Source organism: Tachypleus tridentatus, chromosome 4 (genome assembly GCF_004210375.1).
Source record: "Tachypleus tridentatus isolate NWPU-2018 chromosome 4, ASM421037v1, whole genome shotgun sequence".
Lineage (NCBI taxonomy): Eukaryota > Metazoa > Arthropoda > Merostomata > Xiphosura > Limulidae > Tachypleus > Tachypleus tridentatus.
The window spans coordinates 80,439,190-80,459,158 of NC_134828.1; the positions used below are offsets into that span (position 1 = coordinate 80,439,190).

The 19,969-nt window shown below is 31.3% G+C and overlaps 1 protein-coding gene across 7 annotated transcripts in view; it reads right to left on the reverse strand.

The window, feature by feature from the left end:
• The window catches only part of LOC143249527 (uncharacterized), a 48,490-nt gene that overhangs the window by 20,693 nt on the left and 7,828 nt on the right, over nucleotides 1-19,969 (reverse strand). For 3 of the 7 annotated variants that reach the window (XR_013027817.1, XM_076499531.1, XM_076499530.1), the window contains exon 2: nucleotides 13,117-13,206. Coding sequence is in view for 6 of the 7 variants with exons in the window: in XM_076499531.1 (XP_076355646.1) it covers nucleotides 13,117-13,206 (90 nt within the window). In the remaining variant the exon portion in view is untranslated. Of the gene's footprint in view, nucleotides 1-2,361; nucleotides 2,437-8,856; nucleotides 13,207-19,969 lie in introns of those variants that run through there. The other 4 variants (XM_076499532.1, XM_076499528.1, XM_076499529.1 and 1 more) reach the window with 2 other exon arrangements.

The window sequence follows — 19,969 nt, forward strand, 5'->3', positions numbered from 1 at the left end:
TTCAATACATTAAATGCTAAATCCATGAAGATTAGACTACATCACTCAAAGGTTTTGGTTAGAGAAAGTGGCTGATTATCATTATAGCCTAGACTTTCAGACTAAATTTTTTTTTCAAATCTTTTCTAGGCACGTTGTAAGTTCTCAATGAAACTTCCTACATCTAAAGCTGATTCATTACTATAATATTTGTTCAGAGGAGACATTGTCTCTGATAGAACTGAACTCAGCAATAAGATACTAGAATATTCTAGTAATTATAATGATTCTCAACTGGTGGGCTGTGAAATGTACATTTATGGACTTCTGTGGGCCAGGACAACTATGACTTCCCTGAATTTATAATTTTCCAATACTGAAAATGCGGTATACATAAATAAATATTTTGCACATAGAGGGCAGCACTTCACGAGAATAGCTCATCTTGAGAGAGATGTACTCTATTGGAATTGACAAATTATCAACTAAATATGTGGGCCTTTCCTATTATGTCAAATACCTGTGGGCCTTGAAACGTAAAAGGGTGAGCATCCCTGCCTCAAGACCATACAAGGTAGGGATCTGCTAACAGCAATCAGTATACAGCACCTACCACTTCTACACTTGCTTGAGTCATAATTGCAATGATCAGTACAATTCATTGATCAATACAATTGCATATACAAGTGTTTTAAGGAAGCTGTCAATTATTGAATGAGCATTGTGTGGTTTACTTAACAACATGAAGGTAACATGAAATGTGTTATGGATTCAGACATCAATCAATCTTGAAAGCTATATGAAGGAAATATCAATAGCAAAACTACCACTGCAGTAATGCAGTCTTTTTCAACCAAAACTCATATTTGTAAAGGCATAGAAACAAAGTCACAGTGTTCAACTTGTATTGCACTCTAAATAGGTTTACTACATTCAGTGTAGGTAGCAAATAAAAGGGTTAATCTACCGATATTTAAAGGTATAACTATAGTAGATCTGTACAGGTCCATTCTGAAATTTCAACAAGTTGCACACACAGCTAAGCATTATACTGTTTACTGCTTGTCTGAATAACCTAACTGTTGAAGACTAGCTGGAGAGTTAGGACTGAATAACTTAATAGTTTGGAGGCAGGTTCAATTTGAACTCTATATAGCACTGGATTCTTAAGGCCCTACAAAGAGTCTACATGCAGACTATATAATTTATATGATATAGATTCTCCATATATGGTTATGGCAGGTAAGAAAGTAAGTCACCATTTGTTCTAAGTGAAGAACAGTTCAGCTTCATCTCACTGTGAATGACAGTGGAAAATGGAAATAGTTGTAGCTGATACTGGCAGGAGTATCATCATTTCAAGGTTAGACTTGTTGCAGAAACCACTAACTAGAATGGTCTATAAAACAGATGAATTGTGGCTCTATGGAAAGATAATCAAATACCAGTTTAGTAAAACTTAGAAACAGTGGACAATTTAAATGTAGTTTGAAGAAGTTACTTTTACTGCCAATGCACAAATATTATTTTATGGGAAGCTTCAAATGCTCTTTCTTGTGGACCACTTTTATACAGGACAAGCCACACTTTGGAATAATGGTTATATCCTCTAGTTCAAAACATGTACCAATAATAATGTGTAATTATGAACAAGAGATTATATTCTGACTAGTTTCATTGTAAGTATGGGGTGTGAACAGGTATCCAAAACCAAGAGGTGTTGTTTTTCATTCACATCTCATTTGAGAACAAATGCTGGTTAATAACAAATGACAAGGTTAACAATTTTGATACAAATTAACAGAAAAACCTTCTGTGAGTTGCTGGTACAGCAAGCCAGTTTTTGCACAACTGAATGATTATCTGGGTAGACCAAATTTAACCTCACATCACAAGAAATGCATAATCAAAATACAACTGATTGTGAAAATTAAGAATACAGTTAATGTCTAATTACACTAGATGTCAAAAGATGGTAGTATATACAATCATTAGACAGAGTACAATCAGTGACATTAAAGAAAAATTGTCAGGTAAATGGCAAATTGCTTCTGACATAAGGTAAAGAGCACAAAGTTATCTAACGAAGCAGAGGATTGTGTGCTGGATAGATAGATCAAGAATCTGCTCCTCTAAACTGGCAAAAGACTCCATGTATTGGTGTCAAAGAAAATAAAAGAGAGAGTGACTTTATGTAAGGAAATAGGAATCAGAGAGGCAGGGAGGAAAAGGCATGAGGTTAAGTGAATGAAGTTGATTGACAAAGGAGTTGGCATCAATGGATATATCAGGGAAAGAGAAACAAAGAAACTGCAAAAGGAAGAGATATGTAACAATAAACAGGAAGCATCATAGGTTATAGGGAACAGAGAAATAACATACCTGAGTAACAAGGTTCTAGAAACCAGAAGAAGATTGAAGTTGTCCTTATAAAAGTATGGAGGTACAAGGCAAAGCCTGGAGATGAAAAAAAAAAAAAGACATCCAAAATCATTCTCATCAGTATCAGAGGAAGGAAAGTGTGTGGTAATGAAAGTACTATAGGCAACATGGGCCCTACAACATCCTGCACAATGGCTACCATATCTTTTACAGATAAACGACTTTCAGAATTAGTAATTTGATCAGTGTGAGTGATATTTTTATCCACATAGCTTGAAGGAAATTAACATTAATTACATTAAAGCACAATCAAAGTAAGAGAAAAACAAAGTTATTTAACAAACCTCAGAAGACAAACATGTTTTGACACAACTGTGTTACAGAAAAGGAGAATTCTTGTGAATAAATGTAAAAGGCCAATTTAAATAAAGTATATCATACTGACATTGGCTGAGGATTTTGCTGCATATGTTATGTCGTAGTGCAAATTCATGTGAATTTAGGTGAGAATTATCACATGACTGGTGACATGCAAGTCTCCTAAGCAGATAAGAATGACTTAAAGAAAATAGGTATTTATGTACAAAGTTGAATGTTTGTTTCAAAATATTTCTCAATTATTACATCTGGGTACTTTGGTACCATCATGTAAGTTAATTACAGAATCTAATAAAAAGAAATACTAAAAAAATACCTTGGTCTTGTAGAAACTTTTCAATTAGTTTAACATTGTAAATTTTACTAAGTATATAATTTAAAGTGACAAACACCAAAGTTCTACACTGTTTCCTTACTATCAAGATGGTGGACTGTTGTGCTCAACAATCCATATTAAGTTCAAAAACTTAAATTTAACTTACTTTAAGCAAAGCTTTATATTAAAAGAAGAAATGTATGATGACTAGCATACTGCAAATGTGATGATGGTTACTGGGTTAAACACTTAAGAGCTCAGCATTTCCAAATGAGCAAGAACCCTTAAATATTTTTTTTGTTTTAACTTTCTTACAGAAATAATCTGAAAACATGTATTCTTGGCTTTAGGATCTCAAATGTTTGGATGACTTAAAGGACACTGGAGAAAGCTGAAGTTGCATGATTATCACCAGTGTGATAAAAATAAATGAACACAATCAACTAATCTTGTAATGTAAATTCAAAATTTATAAATTCTTTCAGTAAAATGAATTATTTTTAAATAATGATACAATTTCTGGAGTTTAAAGTTTGTGTGTGTGTTTTATTGTAGCAAAGCCACATCAAAGTATCTGTTGTGCACATCAAGGGGAATCAAACTCCTAATTTTAGTGTTATAAATTCATAGACTTTCCACTGCCCAGTGAAGGAATTAAAGCTTTTGATAAGCAAACAAAAAAGAAACAGCAAGGTATTGGTATTTATATCTTGAGAAACAACTAAAGTTAATGAAATGTTGATAAAAATGAGAAGAATGCCCTTTATTCAGTCAAACTTTATTATAAACAACAGAAACTAAAACAGTAATTACCCTTGATAGTTTATAGTAAAACATACAAGTTAGCAAAATAAGAGCATTCATTAGGTTTAATAAAAGTGAAGAAGTCAATTTGGATTGTACATTTTAACCATATTCTCTTAATTACTTCATATGTTAATTTAAATTAAACAGGTAAAAAAAATTAAATTATCATTTGTCTTTCACAGTTTAGGATCCAAACTCAGTTATTTGGACTAACACCACTCAAACGTCTTGTAAAAAAAAAAAATGCAACACAAGAAACTTGGTCATTAATTAAAATCAGAGAAATGTACATAAATAGCAAATAAAATATATATTGTTCATTTCTCTTGTACATAATGTACAGAAATGTACATAAATAGCAAATAAAATATACATTGTTCATTTCTCTTGATTACTAAACCAAAAACTCAAACTTACTTGGTTGCAAATTTGAATAAGTACATGCATTTGGTTCTTCTCAAAAGACTTCCTCATTTACATAAGTGAAACAAATTTATTGTCAGAGTTTATTTACTCACAACTGTGTGGGACTAAATAAAATAGTAGCAATTTGTTTCATTCTGTGAATGATGTTTAAAGTCCAAATGTTAGTAAAATTGATTTTGTTAGTAAACTGTGAGAGTAGTTTCATCTCAAAAGCTTCTTTTGGAAAAGTCTCTTCAATAGCAATATCCAATATGATTGGATATTTCATGACTTTGAAAGACTTCTGCAATGTTGAAACATTCATTTCGAAATATAAACCACAGAAATGTATAAAAAAAAACAATCTAAATGCACACATGCAATTGAATCAGAATCCTCAGCATCTTATGTTTTATCATGTTACAAATCTCCACAATATTTTAGATATTAAATTGATACTTACATCTATAATGCAAAGCCTGGTTGATATTATATATTTTAAAAGTTGTGTGTGGCGTGTAATTCAATCTGGATTAATCTTACTCTATTTCTTTAAAATTATAAGTATGATCATCTGAACATCTCTAAACATCAGAACTATAAATATGTCAATTAACTTCTACTTTAACATTGCCAACAAAAAAAACGTGAAACTGGATCCTGCAAGAAAAATCTTTTACTAGAAATATTGACTGAATGTAAAAAAAAAATTAAAAAATTGATTTTTCGTGCTCAATGAGTTGTTAAAACTTGTGGTTTCTTTGAATATATTTTTGGCACATCTTTAAAAAATTCAGTTGTACAAATACACTGTAGGAATGATCAGTTGTTTGTGAAAAAATTTGATGTTATAATCAATTTGAAGAATAGCTATCTTGTAGCGTGAAACAAAATCACTTAAATTTAGAAATTCTATATGATGATCAGATGAGAAGTGAGCTTTCAAGCTGTAACGTTTTACACCAACTCAGCCAGATGTAGGCTTTCTTATACACACCTTTATTTGTCAAATACACTTAAGTGTGAGATAACCCAGAATAATATAGAATCTCCTCAAACTTGCAATATTATTCATGTATATGTATCATGGAATAAGTCTTAATCAATTTACGCACTTAGAATTCAGTTTAATCTCAGAGATTTTCTGTTAGAGGCTTTAAACCATTATTAGTTGCTGATAAACTTTAACTTAAATACATTTACTAAACCAAGCTGGCTGCTATGTGATAATCAACCTTTTCACCAAATTCAGTGCAATTTTAAAAATATTTTGTGAAATGAAATATTGGGAGACAATTTGTGTCAAATGACCTACAGTGTAATTACTGAAATCTATTTAGAAAGGGTATGATTGTTTTTTGTAATCTACCATTTTGGTCATTTAAAAGTTATAATTTTTCTTTACTGAAAATGAATTTCTGATAGGTACTTTCCTCTTTCACATAAATATATATTTTCATCCAGTGTTGCCTTTTATATGGAAATGTTTTTGTATTCAACAAACCTTGAGCTCCCATATACACCACATGGTCAACACAGTTCAACTTCATCTCATGTGTAAACCACTGTGTAACAGCCCTCCACCAACAGAAGTGCAACACTCTCCTGATGCATACAACTCCCTCTCTTCAATTCTACTGAGCTATCACTTCAAGTTTTGGCAGCAAATAGAATCACCAATTTTCAAACAAGAGGATGGGTGGTAAGTGTTAGCATACAAAAGTACCTTTTGAAAATACATTTTCTACACAGTAGTGCATTAACTACTCTTACATAAATAGCTAGAATTCCACAATGAATAGATGTAAGAAGTGATGAGCAAAAAAGGAAACATCCTTTGAAAGTTTCCAAAGAGCACCCTGAAAGAAGGAAGTCCTTGAAGTAGAGGATTATGTGCATGAAAAGAAGTTACATAAACATGGGTAAAAAAAGGGAGAAGCAACTCCAAAAGGGAAATAACAATGGTTGGACAGAGATCTAAACCACCTGATATCTGAATCTCAAATCCACAGATGACAGTTATGTGAGTGAGGTTAAAAGGATATGCTCCAAGGTGTAGAGTGGCTAGGATGCAACAGACTGTATATGACTATTCAAATGCATCCAGAACTCAACTTATCAGGAACAGACATCCATTTAGTGAAGGAAAAAGGGTCTTAACGGAAGCAAGTCACCTGTAATCCACACCCACCCTCCCTTTTTTTCATCCACTTTGAACCACCTGTTAGCAACAAACATGATGTCAAATGAATGTGGAAACAGAATCAACAGTAATACATGTAGGAAGACTTGTATTATTTGGTCCTGCTCTGAATCTAACACCCAGCTACTGGGAAGTGATATCAAAATGGGGGTAGAATGAAAAACCCCAATTTCAATATTGGCAGCTCACTTCAAAGCTATAACACCCCTCAAACAGACCTGTTCAGAGATGAAACATCAGATTGGAGAACACCACCATCCTACTCTTAACTGACTGAAATCACTATTTTTTGTGTTGTATATTGCTATTGCATTCAAGAGGATATCTTCATGGTCCACCACCCAAGTGGCTTGGAACAAGAAAGGGATGAGGATTCTATATTCCACTGGCAAAAAAAAAAAAAAAAAGGAAGAAGAGAAAATTCAGTAGAGAGCCTGGAAGAACATCAACACCAGAGACAGTGCAACAGATGACCATGCAAATACTATTTTACAAAATTGTTGACTCGTGATTTATTAAATCTGAGTGGCAGGGATTGGCAGGTATCCCCTTCTGCTTTATGCATGAAGTTCATGGGTCAGCATGGGTATATTAATAAAGCAGATATATCATGAGGAAAACTTGCAAGTAATATTGTGGAACACCTCATCTTAACAGTATGCATTTAGTTGCCATTGTTAAGTCAACAAGGCCTTACAGTGCAGATTTTACTAGTTTAAATATACCTAAACAGACACCCTTCACCACAGAGCAGGAATCAAAGAAGAAAATGGACCATGACCATGAAAAATAAGTAGATGGTGCCCTGATTAGGAAGAAACAGCTACTCATATCTGTAATAGGATATAAATGTCTGCAGTGCTTGATGGAAAATGTACCCTAATGCATAATGGGTATGAGATGAAAGTAGAAGAGAGGTGTCTGATGGAAATGAAGATACCAAAAACTGATTATGGGAAAAAGGAGAACAGAAAAAAAACAATCATAAAACAGTGGTGATAGGTAATGAAATAGCAAGAAAGAGAACCAACAGAAAGTAGCTTTGAAGATAATGAAACAATCCAGAGTATGTACAGGGCACAGGCAATTGAAATCAGACCAGGAATAAAGATGGAATATGGAAAAAGACAATCAAAACAAAGAAAAAGAAAGAACATGAGGCATGAGTTGACAAAGTGTAAGATAAGAAAATTGGTTCAGATAAAAAAAGGGCTGTGCTGAAGCAGTTTAGAAAATTGTATCTGTCAGCCAGGAAGAATCACTCTGAAAGACCCAACACACAATGGTAAGAATGAACGAAATCACCTCAGAAAGATGACAAATGGGATGAGAAAATAAAGGTATTAGCTGGTTCTGAAACCAAGGCAAGTGGATGGAAAACTAGAGACAAGGACCAACAAATCTAAAACAAAATCAAAGGGCAAGTCACAAAACCGGTGCCTAGCCCCATAGTGAAAAAACACCTAAGTTAATGACATAAGATATGAGATAAAGGAATGTGAATATAAGAATATGAAACTCAACTTAGACATTCTCAGCTCTAAAAAAATAACCCACCAAAGTGTGATACCAGACAACATAGTAAAGAGAGAAAGGACTAAAAAGTGATTCAGGCAGAACACATCAAATACAGAACTGCAATTTGCATGGAGAATGCATGAATTACAGAGGTAAATGATGGATAGGTGCCAGACATAGAAGATAAGTAAAGAGACACCAGAGCAACCAAAAAATATAAAAAAAATCAAATGTAGGAACACGGATACCCCCCACATGATGCTAAAGTCACAAAACACCCCTCACCCAAAGAAACAAAATCAGACCAATGGAGTAAAAGAGCCATCTGTAAGTACCAATTAGAAGTTGAAGAGGAAACAAACTTGGTTTTAGACAGTGTCACAACTCGGAAGATTCAAAAAGCAAAAAAAACCACCCATGTAGAGAAAGAGCCAAACAATGCAATCACCTCAAATTATGTGAAGGCAATGAATAGGAAGGCATTCCATGAAGATCCCAAGGAATGGTGGAATGCTACAAAACTAAGGTGCATGACAGAAAATACCAATAGAAGAAGTAATATATTAAGGAAAAGGCTTGAAAAACTTGTGTAGGGAAAAAATATAGAAGTAACAAAATATAGGATTGATATGTTAGAATTCACAAAGATAAACTTTGTGACCTCAAACTTATCAACCTATATACTGAATGCAAGGTTTAATTTCTTGTAACTTTACATCTTGAACATGTTAAGGGCAGTCACTGTTGTAATATTGAACTTCAAATTACCTTTTTTTTTTTTTATATTTACCAGTCACTAATAGTACAGAAATTTATGTTTTTGTATGTCACAGCATTTCGTGTAAATAACTGACCATATACTACCAACTTTTCAAACAATCAATGTGTAAACATCTTATTTACCATTTTATTTTCAGTGGTTTTAATAATGAACATAATAGTGTCACACATATTTCACAGTAACAACTTTATTTTCCTCATTAACTATGGTTATATGTAATCTACAGTTTGTAAATTCGATATTTTTTTGGTTGATGCAATACCAAAATATACTCACATAAGTATTATTAACCTTTCCAAGTTTACCGAACACTATACAATATTAATAGGACTTTTCTCTACATTTGTAGACTAAATACTTTTTTGGAGAGCATAATTATATTTCTAATATTTGAATACAATTTTACCAATTCTTTAATGTACTAAAAACAGTCAATTACAGTGATTACAACTAATGAGTCATTTTTAATATTTATACTTATTTGAATATGATTTATAAAAAAATCTATGATGCGCATAGACTTTTAGTGCAGTTTGAGAACTCATTAATTATTGAGCTTAATCTATTATATTCAATTATTTTTTGCAAAATTTGGATAATGAGAAAAATTAACTAGTTAATTATTTTCTTGAGTCATGACACTAACTGATTATGTTGAACAACCTTAAATGAATGAATAATGATAAAAGTCATAATGGCAATATTTTGCTTACTTGGACAACTGAAACAGATGAAAGCAGTAATAGAAATACTAATTTTGGTTAATTGATACTCATAGGTAATTGATTACACTAAATAACTGAGTTAATCACATAGCTCTATTGGAGTAGAATTCACACAGAAATAAACAGGTCAAACCAATATCTCAAATAACAGTTCTAAGTTTACTTTTATATAAGTTAATGTAATAAAATTCACAATGCATGTAATGCACAAACAACTGTTTGAAGTGCATATTCATAAATTATCATATGCAAGATCTTTGAAAATTTCAGATTTCACAAATAACCTAATTTACTTGTTCTACTGCTTTCTACTCACTGTATAAGTGCAAATATTGTAGAACTTAAAAATTGTGATTACTATTCTGACAAAACAGGAACAATATCCAATGTTTTAGCCTTATATAAGAATTCTTGACAATATAAATCATTTTATAAGAAATATTTGAATACAATTTCACCAATTTTTTAAAGTTTACATCCCTATTCTTATCTCATCCTTTTAATTAATTACAGGGATGTGGAATTTATATTACCCAATACTCAGGACAACAAATTTTATCATAATGCTTTGCCCATTGGATAAGTATCCCCCCCATAGTATTTTTTCGAGAAAAACACTGTTGTTTCCAGAAAGCAATGCAAGTTACTGAATATTTCAAATCGTAGAAGTTTACTACAAACACATGAACACTTAAAAATGCATACCTAAACCTCAAACAAAAATTATGTACAAAAATACATATATATCCCTTTAATTCAAAAACCCTCAGTCACACACAGCATAAAAAATATTTAAATCAATGCAACACTATTATGACATAGGTTTTTGTCAGTCAAATTTGGCTAACTCTAGAAAAATATACAGCATAATAAAAAATTACATAAACCTGTTAATGTATATATATTAAATACCATTTTAGTTCATGGCAGCATTAATGTAACCACATGATTTCGGTATAATTCATGATGCAAACTAATATCATATTAACTAAATCTTAAACATAAAAATGCAGGAAAACACACAAAAAGCTCAAATGCAATACATGGTATATGCTACTACTTACATAACTGAACATTAACCAGCATTATGAAAATGAATACAAAGCATTTTGCCCAAACAAAATTAGATTTTGCAAAGTTTGAAATAAACTATAGATTTTAAAGAATCTATGATAATTTGTGGTGGTTTTATTTAATAAATAGATCACTTTGATTTTATAGTATCTTTAGTGAAAGCTTTAGAAACAAAAAAAATGATTTCAATACACAACAGACAGAAAATATAGTAAAAAAAATATCCACATTAAAATCTTGTATCTTATGAATCAGACTTTTTAAAAACACTTAAGCAATTTTACTAACTTGTCAATACATTTTATCTCGCAATCTCTGCGATACGTTATATATATATATTATTATTATCATCATCATTACTCTTCACTGTTAAGTACAACAAAATTGTACAAGTTTTGTTCTACATTTTTGTATTTTGTTGGACTTAGAAGGGACAAGTAAATTTTTCTATCATCTTGTCCAAAGGACAAGAAATCTTTTTTCCAAAATTCCACATCCATGTAATTATTTTCATAATCTATAATAAATGTAACTTAACTTTTTCTGTCATGACCATTCCATTATAAATCAACTGCAGACCAAAGGGTGGTCTGTACTAAAAATAAGAATCAGTTTGAACAATATACTATATACATCAATTTTACTTTTTCTTACATCATTTTATAGACCAATAAAAAAAGCATTAAGCTTGAAACACCAAAAATACTAAGAAAATTAATTACAGATTTTTTTCTATTACAAGTGTGAAATGTAACAATTTTTTAAAAATATTATATGAACAATTGCATTATAAATATCTATTGTAAAATGGAAAGCTATCTTACTGGAAAATTGTATCCTGGATACTGTAACACTTTATTTACATGTTAGAAAAATATCAACAACACATTTTTGAGCCTCTTTTACACTCATATTGTTTTGTATGTTTAAATATATATGAAATGTTGATTTGAAAAGTTTATTGCTTTCACTAAAATTTACTTTACTTTATAGATTACAGAAAAGGACTGTTAAGAATTATACCTATGAAAAACAACTTAGGCACTTGAACTTGTACTATTTAGAAAGGTGCATATCCAATAGAAATTATGTGGTTAAACAAAGTCTGCTTCATTGAAATATAATTTGATTATGAGTTTTAAAGAACTTACTAATGAAACCTGACTTAAAAATAATATACAGTATTCAAAAAAGGATGCTGGCAGCAATTGTCCTCAGACAGACACGTTTACCTTACACTTTCTGAGCCCTATCTGACCATGTTTATAAGGGCTATTAATCTTCATTTTCAACAACCTACTGGTTGAATTTGTGGATGGGCATACACAACTGTTTTGTAGCAAATTTATCTGGAAAGATTTTGATAATACTCTTTTTTGTTGTTTTTTATTTATATTCACAAAATTGGGAACATTTTCAATAGGCAAATGTGTGTAATAATAATCAGTACACAAGACTTAAAACTTCACAAAACAATTATTACAAAGTTTGCTACATAAAATATTTTAATATCTAATGTAGGATGAATGAATACACACTCAAAACACGTGAGGTATTTAACCTAAAACTTAAAAGTCAGTATTTTTCAAAAAAAAAATTTGAATTATGTAAATACATCTACAGATGCTGATAGATCACAAAATATCTATGAATGTACTGAATAAATCCAGGTCTCATTAAAAAAAATGATGCTTATATAGTTATGGAAAGCAAATATTAAGTAACAATAAGCTTCAGATAAGCAAAGTCAAATACATAAGCTAAAACATTTTTGATAAAATGGATACATGAAAAGCATATAACAACCTTTTGTTTTACCTAAAAGTTTAAAAACATAAATACTTTGATTAAAGAACAAGTTTTTAAAAAAATTGCAGCACAATAAAATTTATATTTGATACACAAAAACTTAAGTCACAAAAAACAAAATGCAAAAAGATATGTGACTAATGTGTGTAGTTATCCTATAAAAGATACCATATGGAGATACAGATACGTATGAGTAGACCTGAATGTAGAAAAAAAAAATTATCTCACTGAAAAACAAAATGAGAAATTTTTAGTCTCAATGTAACATAAGATATTTGATGTTCTTTTAACATCTTACCATAGAATTAGAGTCAAAAGACAAAAACAAATGAGCCTATTCAATGCTAATTTCTGGTAGATATGACAGTTTTTGTACACCTATTTAATTTTTCAGTTTTGTTTTTAAATTTCCCCAACTAAATAGCAAATCTTTATAATAAAGTAATGGAAGAACAGTGTGGTAGTACAAGTACTTAAATGAATATAATCATTAGGCCTACTGTAAGTTACACCAGGGAACCACTGCTATATCAGTTTTTGGAATATACCTATTCCTTAGAGATGCAGGTCACAATAAAGGGTGCAGCTGATGGACTTGCTGATGAGCTATCATTAAAAGAACACTCAGTTTTACTGGGTGCTTCAGGAAATCGTTTCTGACATCGAAACATATGCTTGCTCAAATGATCACTACGCATAAACCTCTTCTGACAAAGAGTGCAGATGAAGTTTTTCTCACCTGTGTGGGTCCTGTAATGCCGTGCTAGTTCATCTGACCTTACAAAACTTTTTCCACAACCTGCCCATGAACAACTGTATGGCCTTTCACCTAGAAGTTAAAAAAAAAAAAAAAACAGCACCTTTAAGATGTTTTGTTCTTATAAAAAATACAAGTTTATAAAATATTCAGACAAATATCTCAATATGACTTGAAAACATATATCTAATATATGTAAAAAAACAGTTGAGTTTTGGAAATTCTCCATTCTTGTGTTGCTAAACAGCAACACTGACTAAATATTGTTGTTTTAATTATATAACTTCAAATGTTCCTGACTGTTGGCTTGAATTCCACTTACTTCAGATCAATTTATTTTTTACTCTATGCATATACTTACATATACATATACTTACCTTGACAATGAAATTTCAACCTTTATGGTGAATTGATGACAGTACATGAAATTAATATCTAATGTATTTAACCCATAAATTTAAAATAGATCCTTTAAATTATGTAAACATGCTTATGGATAATATGTAATATTTTGTGAATGTCAAAAAATCATTAACAATGGTACATCTTAAAAATCACTTAATTTAACCATTATTCACACACACACAATAACTGGTTTTGATACACTAAAAATGTATATACTGAAAATTATTATAGAATTTCTATCATAAACCTTAGACTTACCAGCTTTGGGTGCTTCATCTTTTAATCCATAGTTATGTGATGTAATTAGACAAATGTTCTGGTACATGTGAAGTATTGATGAATTTGTGAAATTTTCCATTACCCCAGAGCCTCTTAAGAAAACTTCATGAAAGAGACAGATCTGGTATACTTTAAAAATTTTACTGGAATGTTTGGGTACACAAGGTTTGGTTGATAAGAAGTTAGTGAGGCCTTGAATTCCTACTCCTTAGGAGTATTTATAGCTGTCTCAGATAAAAGAATGAATAGTTAACACTCCTACAAAAAGTGGGGCCTAATAGGCCCCAGAGCAACTTGAAAGGTTATTAATATTAGGCTAATAATTTTGTATTTAAATGAAATTGCCATTTCATTAGCCTAATATTAATAACCTTTCAAGTTGCTCTGGGGCCTATTAGGCCCCACTTTTCGTAGGAGTGTTAAAACAAAAACTATTTCAAAATATTGCCCAATAGAGCTATACCAGTAATTTTTCTAGGTTCAGCAAAGTTTGTTCCTCTCTCTCTCTCTGTGTGTGTGTACTTGTACTTTTAACAATTACATATCACATACACACAGTTTTCCAACCATTCTTTGGCATACAAAAGTCTGGTAAAAATTACAAGTTTCTTGTACACAAAAATTTAGATTTTTTCAATGAAGTATTTTTCTACAAAATTGTCTGTGAAAACATGGAGTCTGTGTTATTAGTAGTCTGAATGTGAAATGATTTTCTATTATGATTAAAAAATTATTTTGTTCCCAACATCTCAAATATTATTTGTGTTATCTCTAACACCTCCTAAATACATTTCAAATGTAAGACTATATATACATGTATATATATATTGCATCATTTTCTCTACCCTATGTGGGATCTGTCAATTTGACCGACCTCATAATCATCATAAAAAAGATTCAATAAATACAAATGTTTTTTTCATGCAAGAATGACTGCAAACTATAACACAAAAATGCAAATGTTCAGTAAAAGTAGCTTAAGTCTAATAATGTTATATATTTATTACTTTTCATTGTATCAACCTTCAAGTCACGTTTGGCTAACATTACATAGCTTTCATTGATGCAGTGCATGTGCACTCATGGTACTATATCCAGTAACATAAAACTGACCTCTAGTCTTTACAAAATGGCCATCTTGGCTGTGTTTTAGTGAAATAGTATTTTGTAATATGTCATATTTAAATTATTATACATTATATGTGTATATAATTCATTTCTGAACATTAATAACCTACACTTATGTTTCTTAAAATATAGAACAAGAAAGAAGTAAAGCAAAAAGACATCTCTTCCAGCTATAACCTTTGAACTTGATTGCAATTGAACATAGGTTGCTAAGCATTTTAAAATTTTGCATGTGGAGGATATGACACTTTCTTTTTGGGTTTCATATAAAGTTGAATAGCCAAACAATTATAAATTATGATATCAATACCATAAAATTCCACTATAATTTACCAAGCTTGATAACTAAGTTGTATTTATGTTTAAAAGAAAAATCAAAACTTGAAAAAACTAAAGACACAACCTACCTCCTCAAAATTTTGCTTTGAAAGAAGGTGATAGCCCTTTTAACAGATTAAAATAGGTGAAAAAAAAACACAATGTGGAGGTTTTAAACTGTCAATTTGTTTTTCATGTCATATACTGAAGTGTATCTCAGGGACCATTTGCAGAGGTGAACAGAGCCACTGGGCTTGATTTAGTACATAACCCATATTTTAGCAAAATAAAAAGGTGAGGTTATTTTATATTCTACCTCATCATTATTTGTAACTTCTGTTCCTAATTCATAGGAAACTATACACCTGGTATTCTGGCATCACAAACATCTAATTTTAATCACCACTGCATTCAACATACATTATTAAAAAAATTGATATTCAGGTGTATTATTTTAATATTTATTTTTAAATGAAGAAATTAACTCATAAATAACACACATTTGAATTACAATCTACAAGTTGATACTAAATTCATTGATATAAATTCATAAAACAGTATTTCAGTGAAATTTTGAATGCAAGTCAACAATTGAAGATATGGGTTTTGACCCTTGACCCACTGCAAAAGGGTTAATTTACTTGCAAACTGAGTTTTGGCTGGTTGGCCAACAAGTTGTAAAAAACAACAAATAGAAACATTCAAAACTTCAATGATTTACCCTTCAAATGAACCACATTACTGTCAATTACAACTTGCTTTCTCCTAAAAGAAAGAATAAGAAAAGAATTATCTGCATAAATGGTTTCCAATGAAAACATTAGATCTTATTGCACTGAAGTGCTTCTGCAAAATCACAATTCTAGTTGTATCTTCCTCAGTCCTTACTAGCTAATTGCCCTGTACATACATGTATTCCTATCAATATTATGGCCAAACAGTTTGTTATGTAATGTCAATATGAACCCATTTTCCTCCTCTTTTATAAAACTCATCCCATATTCTCTCCACATTTAAAAAAAGTCTGTGGAATCACTTATTTTGCAAGCTATCAAACTCACTTCAATAAAACCTTTGTCTTAATTTATTAGAAGGAAAATAACTTCAGCTCCCCCATCAGTATTTCTAACTAATCTATTACTCCTGTGTATTCCAAGATTTGCTACCATAAGCTTAAAGATTACTGTATCTGTTGCATTTTAATATATACAATTACACCATATTTCCACCGTTTCAGTATATTTGGTCAAAATATCCACTAAGTTGATTTAGTTTCAAGTTACTTTTATTCTTGAAAGCAGATATCTTACTGAAGGCAAATAACTTTGCTTAATATGATATTTTGTGCAAGAATTTCAATAGTAATGTCCTTCAATTTGTTCATTTTATATCTAGAGGTCACAGTCTCATCTATATTGTAATGAGAATGATTATTCATATTGTAGAACACTGTTTCAAGAAATACAGTTTGTTTGGATACTAAAAAAACTGCATTTAAACAGCTTGGTATATGGTTTCAGTTTAAAGAACTGGAGGAAAAAATGAGTAAAAGCAATCATCCATGGTAATTATAATTTAGTAAAGTTTTCTTTCTCATAATAAAGATTGTATATTCTGTTTTATAGTTCATGTCCATTCTCCATTTCATTTATCAAAGTAAAAGCTTTATTATTACTCAACAGTTAGAATCATCAAATTTACAGTTTACAAATGGATCCATCCAAAATCAACTATTACTACAGGTAATGATGAGTCAGAGGGCATGTAATCACATTTATAAATTTACATTCAACATTTCTTGAACTATTTTATGAATGTATGACAATACATTTGGAATCAAATTCTAGATTATAATTAAAATTTAAGTATTATACATTATTTAATATCTTAAGTTAAAAATAAATATAAAAATAAAATTGCTAATTATAGTTTTTTTTTGTCATGTGGTACTTTGTTTTATTAGATTCAGATTAGCTCTTATGTGCCTACACTATAACATGTATAGTTTCTCATGAATTCAAAACTCAAATTAACATTATTGACAAACTAGAATATCAAATAAGAATGTTCTACCTTTTATACTTGCCAAGATATTATATTTATCAAATCCACCATGGTGGCTCTGCCCATCTTTGCCACTTATAGAAATGCTTACATATGCCCACTTCACTTAATTACTTATTACTTGTTTATAACTTATTGGAAGTAAACTTTCTAATCTGTTTACCTCTAAATGCTTTATAAAGGCTGGTTTTAGAGTTGTCAATCCATAGACTTAGTGAAATTCCACAAGAGGACAGGCTCATGTGTCAGTGGAGGCAAGTACTATCTGAATTACTCAACTGCCAGTTGTTTTTTTTCATCTGAGAAACAGTCTGATTTATTGTCGCTTGCTCCACTCTTTTATACCCACTTAATTTCCTTCAGCAATAATCATATCATGATACACTACACCAATGTCAATGTGCCCTCTATCATGGTACAATATACAAGCACCTCATTCTGAAAATCTTATAATTATTTTGAGAATGATACCATCTCAGTCTCTAACACTGGCTCTTAGTGGGGAGGAAGTGTGGGGGAGTATATAAGCAGAGCTAAGTATTATTGGAAATACATTTTCAATTTCGGGAAATGTTAACTTCCAAAACATACTTACCTCCCTCTGCCACTTATAGATAGAATTCTGTATGTAGAAGGGAACATTATCCTTACAGAAAGCAGCTGCATAGATCAAGGGTGCATCAAGATAAAAGTGGCACCCAAATAAGAGAACTGCACTACATCCAGAACAGGCATACACTCTTCACACTGAACTTTGTTCCTGTCTCAAAGATGAAATTAATTATGCAAGTGATCATCACTGTGGGCCAGCCCCAATCAGACAAAGTTCCATAACTCAGGGTTGGAATTGAGAAAGTAGTCAACACCAAAAGGGACAGATCTTCCTTTACACCTGAAAGGCAATATACCAGACTTGAAATGATAGGATCATGTATGCTTTACTCAACCAAAGGAGCAGAACTTGGCTGGTATAGAATTACATACATTCATCCTCTCTCAATAACAGAGTGGGCAAGAAACCTTCCACTTGTCCCCTGAATTATAGGGAGAATGTAGAGCAATGGTTATTAATCAACAACCCAGAATGAGACCATTCCACATTCAAAGTTAGAAGGAAAAGTGGACATCCTTCCATGAACAATACATTTATCCAATCTATGTCAATCAATATAGAAGGGCCATAGACTTCCCAACCAGATAGCTAAGCATCAAATCTAAACCAATATTACAAGTAGGCTGGTGCTGCTCTAATATCTTGGAAAAAATGTCCAAGGACCCAGGTAGAAGAGCCCCCAACTTCACCCTCTTCTCCAAAAGTGGAAGAATTTACCTAAATACTCTGGAGGAAAAGCATCTGTCTACCACTCCAGTGACTGGAAACTAGGTTTGTTAATGACTCTCTAGCTCCACTAGCAGAATGTATGGTATAATGTGCATTGGGGAATAATGAGGAAACAGTGCAATACATAAATCAAGTTTCCTAAATTTTTAAAAACAAACTGACCCAGATTAATTCAATCTAATGATTGGCAATACCATCTGGTGAGCTCCTAGGTGATTTTATGACTCACCTCATTTCTACAGTGTTGCATCTGATAATAATTAGTAAAATAGTGGTTACTAATGTAGAGTTGGTTTGATAAAAGCACACCTGTCTGGGCAAAATTTGCCACTGATGAGGCATCTTGTGAAAGAAAGTAAAGCACTTTGAAAGGTAGAAATACAAATACTCATTCCATTGGATAATCTAGTAGAAATAGTAACTCCTCAGATGAAGAGACTGCCAGATCAAGCAAATAATGCAAGATAAAAGTATTCAGAGAGGTCCCAGTCTGCACAGTGACTGGGCTACTAAGGACATAGAAAAGAGAAATCTGATTAGATGTAACTCACAAGATACCTCACTTAACAAATCCAGAAAAAAAATGTTGTCTAGTATAGCTAATGGTATAAGAGCAGGCAACAAAGCCTTCAAGACAACTCATTGAACATATCTAAGATTGAAATCTGATTGTACATAGAGAAAAAGTGAGATGATGAATTGGAGAAAAGGATCAAACCCATTTTCTTTCTGACAAAGTTTTGGGTAAGAAAAGCTGGTCTTGGGACATAGAGACGACAAAAGAGTGGTATGTGGATAAACAGTGCAACTGGAAACTACAAAGACTTCATAGCATTGTAAATAGTAGCAGTCACTGTTTTTTTGTTTTTAATCCACTGTTCTTTGTGTTAACAGAAATATACTAGTTTAAGAACTTATTTCTAAACATAAATAATATGTATGATAATCAACATAACTATTTCATGAAATACATGTACCATAGTACAAAATTAATGCAAGTTTTATGCTATTTGCTATGGTAATGCAGCACATGTCCAGCAAGATTTACAACTTATACAGTTCACAGGTCAATAAAACAAAAAATTAACAAATAAATGTATACTATTACAAGATTTAAGCTATTTAGAAAAAAAAAAGTGGGTTCCTGTTGCAATTTGTAGCTATTCTAGAAGGATAAAAAAATTGTAATTTGGGTTTCCTAATTTTGTTTTATTGGTTAGAAGGTCAGTCAAGCTAATCCATATTGATAAAAAAATAACAGGCAACATCCAGTTTTCTTTTAAAAAAGCATTTGATTCT